This window comes from Cibotium barometz, chromosome 57 (assembly GCF_041138505.1).
Source record: "Cibotium barometz isolate CiBa-2024 chromosome 57, ASM4113850v1, whole genome shotgun sequence".
Lineage (NCBI taxonomy): Eukaryota > Viridiplantae > Streptophyta > Polypodiopsida > Cyatheales > Cibotiaceae > Cibotium > Cibotium barometz.
The window spans coordinates 6,717,444-6,725,659 of record NC_141102.1 but is presented as its reverse complement, the minus strand read 5'-3'; the positions used below and the strand labels follow the sequence as shown (position 1 = coordinate 6,725,659).

The 8,216-nt window shown below is 38.9% G+C and overlaps 1 protein-coding gene across 3 annotated transcripts; it reads left to right on the top strand.

The window, feature by feature from the left end:
* The first annotated feature begins 311 nt into the window (after positions 1-311).
* Positions 312-2,105, top strand: LOC147606367 (uncharacterized). Of its 3 annotated transcripts, none has more exons than XM_086792115.1 (3): positions 312-572; positions 660-1,239; positions 1,391-2,105. In XM_086792115.1, the coding sequence occupies exons 1-3, from the start codon at positions 400-402 to the stop codon at positions 1,424-1,426; spliced, it is 789 nt and encodes a 262-aa protein (XP_086648241.1). In that variant the 5' UTR covers positions 312-399; the 3' UTR covers positions 1,427-2,105. The 3 variants fall into 3 exon arrangements, 2 of the variants coding, with proteins under 2 accessions (XP_086648241.1, XP_086648240.1); XR_015264988.1 differs by having other exon boundaries at positions 314-1,239; positions 1,391-1,517; positions 1,627-2,105; XM_086792114.1 differs by having other exon boundaries at positions 314-1,239.
* Positions 2,106-8,216: the final 6,111 nt, after the last annotated feature.

The following is an 8,216-nucleotide window of genomic DNA, read 5'->3' as shown; positions in this document are numbered from 1 at the left end:
TTATCACTTGTTTTCTGACAAGTTGCTTAACACCGTGAGAAGAGTTTTTGTGCAAGCCTAAACCAGAAGATCTTATTTTTATATGGGATCAAGATACAATGATGGTGCAGCATGCACTTCGTGGAAACACCTTGGGCGACGCTCCCTACAAACACCGTGGATGAGAAATCTTCTAGAGGTGTTGGGCGGCACTTGCCGGAGACAACTTTTGTGTGTGTGTGTGTGTGTGTTGGGGGGGGGGGGTCTCTAAACCCCTTAATACTTAGTAGAGCTTTCCATATGGCAAAAGCCCCTAGCAAGGGTGTTGACAAGGGTGTGTGAAAGCTTGTTAAATATATGAGAAATCCCTAAGCTACAGTTTTCATTTGGAGAGCGAGCAGGAGGAGGGACTTGTTAGCAATGGAAACTCTGATGAGGTCCTCGCCTTCGAGCAGGAGCAGCAAAACAGTGTATCAGGTACTCAAGCGCCACTTCGGCCTCTCGTCCCTGCCGCAGCCGGAACCCTCTGTGCACATGCGCCTGCACCCCGACTGGAAGCAGATGAACAATAGGATCCGCCGCATGGAGTCCAGGTTAGCAGACTTCCGCATCCTCTGTAATGATGTCCGCTTGTATAAAAACAGACTAGATTCAGAAGGTGCCTCCATGCCCACAGCCAGACTCCAAGCTCTTATCAAGGAGAAAGAATCAGAGGCCATTCAAGAGAAAGCTGCCATCATTGCAGACCTTCATACGATCACTGCAACCTTTGTTGAAGGGGCTCAGAGAGAGTATGTTTCCCTCCGGAAGTTCTTCCTCCTCTTCCTTTACCACACCACCAGACTCGCCTTTCAAACCCTAACCGACGCTGAGTTTGAGAAACTCCTCACAGAGAACCCTGATGGTGTCTCCTTTGAGGTCCCCAACAAAGGCACCGTGTCTTTCCCCCCTCACCTTTGCAAGAAAATAGCAGAAGGTAAGAGGCTTTTTGTCACTACAACAGGTGTGGATACCTCGCCGATTGCCATCGCCCTTGCCATCATGCAGGCCCCTCACCATAAGCACTGTACCTACCAGTATTGCAGAAGGGAGGACTGCATTGCTGTCAAAGCAGACTACGAAGAGCTCTTTGAGATCTTCTTCAAAGAGAAAGCCAGAGCCCTAGGGTTTCAGAAGGCGAGAGGCGAAATGGCTGCCGTGTTTGATGTGGTGCTGACACTGCCAACGAAACAGTCTGAGAAGGAGCCTGAACCAGAGCCAGTAAGCCTTAACTTTCACATGTTTTTAACTCTTAAGTGCAGCAACATATAGATGGTGCAACATGTCTGTGTCCATACATTCACATGCAAACTGTTGTTTCTTTGCCCTCGATATAGTGCTTCCAGGTTTTCACCTGCTAACTTCTCTGCAGATCAAACAACAAGCCAGCTTACGAATCAACGGATAGCATAAATATTCAGAGAGAGAGAGAGAGGTATTAACGTCGGTAGAATGCAACACGAGGGCATATATGCAGAGAAAGAAGTACAAGTTTTTCTGTAAGTAGCTTCTCCTCTTGTTTCTAGTTCTAAAATCTTTGCAAGATGGACTTTCCGTGTGGATGTGTCTGGGTGTGTCTGTATACACTTTCATATTTGTCTTGACCAGGCACGTGGTTAACCAGTGGCCATCCAATCACATTTTTTTTGATTGGACAAGGTGCTACAAAATGGCTTTTGTTTATCTTTTAAAGGAGTGGCATACAACATCAACAGAGTAACAGCCAAAAGAAAAAGAGGTTGATGTGAGTCATATTATGATATAGGTGTTGAGGTTTGAACCCATACCATTTTCGGGCAGCTTAGTATCGACAGATTTGCATGAAATTGAAGCAAATTTTGTTCCAACGCTTGTTTGTTCTTGAGATTGGTAGGTGCATCTAAGTCTCAGTTGCCCTTAAGCATTGGTTGAGGTTTTTATGTCCTAAAATAGTCACAACGATGTGTAGATCATCCTGCAATAACACTTTATAATGCCTCAAAGTTGTGAAAGATTGAAAATCTTCTTATGTTTCACGCCAACAGTTTGGCACTGTTATTGCCAGCATACCGCACTATCATAATGCTCCTTGACCTTACGGATCAAAAGATTGAAAAGGAAATGGAGTAGATTTGTGTTATGCATCATTCCATTGTATGCTTGTGGACATAGTAATGCTATGGACGAGTCTAGGATGAGATTGAAGAGTCAAAGTTCTCATAAGATGGCCATTGTGAGTTTGATGTTAGGTGGTTTTTTTTTTAGTGATGTGAGGTAGTTGTAGTGGAAGCATGGTAAGTATGATGAGTTTTACATGACAATTAAGCTAGCACTAGAATATTATACACATCCATACTCATTGGGTTTCAATGCCATCCCTCTTTCCTCCTCTTCGTCTTTGTCCTCTTCCTCCTCTTGTAAATAATTATTTCAAAAATTTATGTAATTTATGGGCATTTATTAAAATTTTACACACTTATCAAGATTTATGGATATCTTAATAGTGTGGATGAGATGGACAACTTATGTATTTTTGAGGGAAAACATTATTATTGCACTCAAAAGAGTAAAAAAGAAAATTATTAAGAACTTAGGAACTTGATATCGGATATGTTGGCTCGGATCTCTTTGAGGAGTAGCAAGTATTGTGTTGGGGCTCGTTACCATTGACACGATCCCATAAGGCTTTTGCAACGAGGACATGTTTGACCATAGAACTCCATAAGAAGTAATTTGACTCATCTAATTTATCCTCTTTGGAAAGAATATCAAACAAATCATTTGCAAGGTTGTTGGCTATACTTGATTGTTGGTGAATTTGCAAAGTTGTTGGTTAGAATACTAAATATATCACTTGTAGAGTTGTTGGCTATATTGGATTGTTCATGAATTTATGAAGGGAAGATGCTAAAGTAAAGCTTGAACATGAGTTAGTTTGTGTTGATGAACAATTTGTAATCTATTGAAATTTAGTAGTAGAATTAGATGATTCTTCAAAGTAGAATTAGATAATCTAAAAAAGTGGAAATGAAAGATTATTGAAAATAGAGTTGAAAAGTTGAATTAGTCAATTTAAAAAGTTGATTGGATCGAGTCGAGTAAGTTGAATCAATCGATCCGAGCAAGTTGAATTGGATGTGGAATCAAGCGATTCAAGAAAGTAGAATCGCACGATTGTAAAAAGTGGAGTCGTTGAGGTAAGGTCGTTAGGGAAGAATTGTTGGGGAAGGATCGTTGAATGATTCAACTTTTGGAATTGCTAGAAAAGTGAACTTGGTCGAAAAGTAGAATAATTAAAAAGTGAAATCATCTAAGAAGTAGAATTGTTCGAAAAGTGGAATCGGTTGCTTTGTCTAGTTGAATCGATCTATTGTAAACTTGAAAGCAATCTCAAAAACAAGCAATTGGACTAAAAAAATAATCGTAGAGTCGAGTGATTCTAGAATTTGGTGATTCTTTTTGCCACGTGTACCAAGTTGTTGAATCGGTAGAAAAGTTGGATCACTCAGACTATGAAGCTAAGTGGTTCGACTGATTTCGATGATTTAATTGATAAGAAACTAAATCGCTTGAACTGTATCTGGAATCAATTGAAGAGACGATTGTAGTAGTGTTGTTGGATTGAACTGATTGTGAAGAGTTCATTGTTGAATGAATTTGAAGAAGCCTCCTTTATTGTTTGGAGAGAGCTCACACAAAAAGCTTCAATGGAAAGCTTCAAGCTGCACCACCAATGAAGAGCTTCAACATGAGTTGTAACCCAACTCATGAAAACTAAAGGAAGCAAGCTATGGAAAGTTTAAGCACAATGTAGATGAAAACCATAGTGGCTATTGTTTCTTTTCTTGCTAGCCTTGTGAGTCTCTCTTTTTCTTGGTCCTATTTGGGATCCTTATTTATTTGTGCATCGAGCTTGTGGTCCTCTAATCATTGGCCATTCTTATCTTTGTCCTCTTCTTCTTTCCCTTCCTTGGAGCTCTTTGAATCTTCCTGGTTTCCTTTGTGCTTCTGTGCTACAACTCCTCAAGGAAGTCTTCTAGCTCTTTAAGTTCTTCCAGTGGAATGGTTTTGGAGTATATAATGTTCGAAGAAGCAAGTATTTTCTTCTATTTCTAATTTCAATTGTCTGTGGACTCTAATGTAGAGCAGTAAAAAATTGGCGGACTCTTAGTAGGCAGGGCATGCAATTTTTGTTAACTTTCGATAGGCCTTGGCGCAGTTAACCGCTTTCTTATGTCCTCGAGCCATTTTAGATCCACTTGGTATATGGCCATATCCATCGGCACCCTAGTTGTGAATTCCTTTACTGTAAGCTTAATGCAGATAATGCAGTCCTCGTCTTCCATTGGTGCCTCTTCAAATAAAACTACCCATGGAAGGTGCATTTCAACTTGATATAAATCAGCAAAGTTTTATAAGGCCAAGGTCTCTTGAAAGAATATCATGGTTACATAGGATTTTAGTACTTGGGTACTTGTTGCATAACTTGGTAAATTAAAAATGGGAGAGTTATTGAGATATTGAGCTCAACTAGTGCTGTGGACATTAATGACCCGCTTGGGTAATAGTCTTCACACTTATGCCACTGGCATGGTTGGTGAGATCATGGTTGTTGATATACCGCCAGTGGGACAATAGGCTATTGATAGTCATATTTGGATTACTAGAGTATGACATAGTTATAATGCCAACTCATATAGTTGGGTTCACACTATGGACCAACCATTGTATGTCATAGTAGGAGAGTAATTTTCCTTGTAGAACTTACTCTTATCTCTTTAGTTTATGGTTGTGGAGAAGAGAAGAAGATAGAAGAAAATTCAGCCATCCATCTCTCTCTTGTATATGTGTATTTGCTTGCAAACCCAAGTTCTCCCTCTCCCTTGCATTCTCTTTATGATATTAAAGCTCCAATTCGTGTGAGAGGTAAGGAGGTAAGAAAGAGGCAAGAACAAGGTGACTAAGGAAATGATACACGGGTAAGGACATTTTCATCTCTTTTTCGCTTTGATTTTGACGCAACACTTTTGATAGCCGTGAGAGCTATAGACAGACATGGAAGTCATTATCTCAAATTGAGGCATCCTCTTGGGTGAAGGAAGAGACTATATTGTGTGTAGTTAACTACGTTCGCTATGTTAACTGAGTTTTAGTACGTTTTAGCGTGATTCGGGTGTATTTCAGGCCTCATTTTGGCTCTACAATTTTTTTGCACAGCAGTAGGTACTCTTGTGAAAGTGTTGATTTTGACTGTGTATGCTTAATTTCTGGTTCGGTGTAAAGTTGAAACATAAATTAGGTTATAGGACAATCTCTACAAAGAATCTAAGTGTTATAGGTTTTGGTGGATAAATGTTTATGTGTCTGGTTCACATACAATAGCATTACAATAGGTTTAGGGTACTGAAGTTTACATATTTTGTTTTTGCAAGTGTAAAAGGTTTTTTGCAAGCACTATTTCGTAAGTTGATACAAGTAAAGATGTTTGATCATATGGAAGTTCATGAGATGACCAATTTTCTTATAGGAAAATGATGTTGGGAGTTCACAGGTAATGAAAAGGAGTCAGAGAGTGGTGAAGAAAATCCCACTTCTCAAAAACAAGTGCAAGCATAGCATAAAAGAGCCAAAAAATTGTTGTACTGGTTGTCTGTTAGTGTGATATTCTATGATTATGCATATATAGGATGCACAAATGCCCAAGGAGACTTGGGACACCTTGGTGAAGATGTACAACACAAATACCCAATCTTGGAAGATGCCGCTAAAGTAAGACTTGTACAATGTGACTAAAGGAAAATTGAACATAAATGATACTTAGTGAAGGTTAAAGGGCTTGCAAATGCCCTTGCTTCATTTGGATCACAAATAGATGATGATAATATGGTATTCGTGACCTTGAATGGTCGTGGAAAATGATACAATCAATTTTAAACATCCATTAGTGGGGTTCGAGAGAACTTTCGTAAATTTTAAGAATTGATGGCTCTCCTTACCCGTGAAAAGATGAGTATTGAGGGAGGTTCATCCTCTGGAAATGCAAATGAACAAGCCTTCCACTCAGATACATGTAGAGGTAGAGGCAGGTCGTTATCTAGAGGATGAGGTGGTGGAAATTGAAACTAGTAGCATTAACAACCAAAAAATAGGTGGAAGAGGGCACTCTAGAGGTAGGGGAGCTAGAGGGGTCGAGGTTGTCGATAAAGAAATCCAAATGTAAATAGTATAGAGTGTTATTACTATGGAAAACCAGGGCACATAACAAAGGATTGCTATAAAAAGAATAATGATATCAAAAGTGAAAAGTTATAGCAAGGCAACTATGTATTATCAATTAAACTGGGTGATGATAGAAGTGAGCAACTGTTTATGATGAAGCACATGCTCAGTTCCACATCAAGAGATGTTTTAGGATCATGATATATTTTAATATGCGGATTCTGGTGCCTCTAACCATATGAATAGTCATGGTGAGTGATTTAGAGATATGCACAAAATGGAAAAACTAGGATATGTGGAAACAAGTGATGATATTGCGTATCCCATTGTGCATGTTGGTAAAGTGTCGTTGTCTATGCAAGATGAAAAAATGAAGTACTTGGTGGTAAATGTACTTCATATTTCAAATATTACAAAAAAATTGATTTTTCTTGAACAGATGATTGAGTAGGGTCTGCAAGTGAGGTATAATCCTTAAGGATAGTTGAGTAAGGTTTGTAAGTGAGGTTTAATCCTCAAGGATGTTTTGTAGAAAACTTCTAAAAACAGTGTCGCTTAGTTGCAAAGGATAAAAGAAATGGAAAGATATTTACTTTAGATGTTAACATGTCTGAGGTGAAGGTAGCCATGTTTGTGCATGGGACATGTGTCATTATAGATATTGACATATGGCACAAGCACATTGGTCATGTGAAAATACAGTAGTTGAAGTCTATGCAGGCCCAAAATATTATTGTAGCTTCGTCCAAGTTTAAGGTTAGTGGTATGTGTAAAGTATGTGAAACATGTTATCTTGGTAAGCAGGTCAAATATGCTTTCTCACATGAAAAGCACGTCCATGCAAGGCCATTGGATATTATACATTCCGATGTATGTGAATTGACCAAGACTACAACAATTGCAGGTTGCAAGTCCTATGTTACATTCATTGGTGATTGATTACACTTAAAAGTTGTGGGTTTATTTCATGAAGGAGAAAAGTGAGTTGTTTACTTACTTTCAGAGATTTGAAGCCTTGGTCAAGAAGAAAAAAGGCATGCAAATAAAATGCTTGAGATTAGATGGTGGGGGAGAGAATTTCTCCAATGAGTTCAATGGTTTCTTGGGGAAACAAGGAATCAAGAAACATTTCACATGCATGCATTCTTTGGTCGGATTGACTTAAAGAGTGGCTATTATCAGATTTGGATCTAGCCACATGATATTCACAAGATTGCCTTTTGTATCACTTTTGGATTGTATGAGTATTTAATGATGCTTCAGCTACCTTTAACTACACGGTGGATCGGATCTTTATACCACATCGGAGGTATGTAGGCACTTTCTTTGATGATATCATTGTGTTTTTCAATACTGACATAGAAAGCATTTAGCTAAGGTATTCTAGGAGTTGTAAGAGCACAAGTTGTTCTCATCAATGGAAAAAAGACTGAGTTTTTGTTAGAAGAGATACAATACCTTGTACATATATTGTCTAAGCAAGGAGTGTGGATGGACTCAACAAAGCTTGAGGCCATCAAGAATTGGCTAGAATTCAAATCCGTACATGAGTGCGTAGTTTCTTAGGATTATGCTCCTATTACAAGAGGTTCATTAGAAACTTTGCCCACCATTGCCACTTCATTGCACGATCTAACAAAAAAGAAAGTAGTATTCAGATTGGGTGAGCCTTAGAGACATGCCTTTAAGCTATTGAAGGAGAAGCTTACTATTGGACTGGTATTGTTCATTCCAGACCTGGTGAGACCTTTTTGTGGTGGAATGTGATGCAGGTGGGGATTGTATAGGGGAAGTTTTACAACAAGAAGGGCATGTGGTTTCCTTTGCAACATGCCGAGAAACACTTGCACCTTTATGAGAAATAATTTCTAGTCGTGATTCATGTCCTTACTTCATAGATGCATTATTTGCTTGGGGCTGATTTCATGGTGAAGATAAATCTTCAAAGTTTGAGATATTTTTTTGTCCAAACCAAGCTTTCTGAGAAGCATATGAGGTGG

Coding starts and splice junctions, on each gene's coding strand:
- LOC147606367 (XM_086792114.1), top strand. CDS start 400: ATGGAAACTCTGATGAGGTCCTCGCCTTCGAGCAGGAGCAGCAAAACA. Junction 1,240..1,390: donor AGGAGCCTGAACCAGAGCCA/GTAAGCCTTAAC, acceptor ACTTCTCTGCAG/ATCAAACAACAAGCCAGCTT.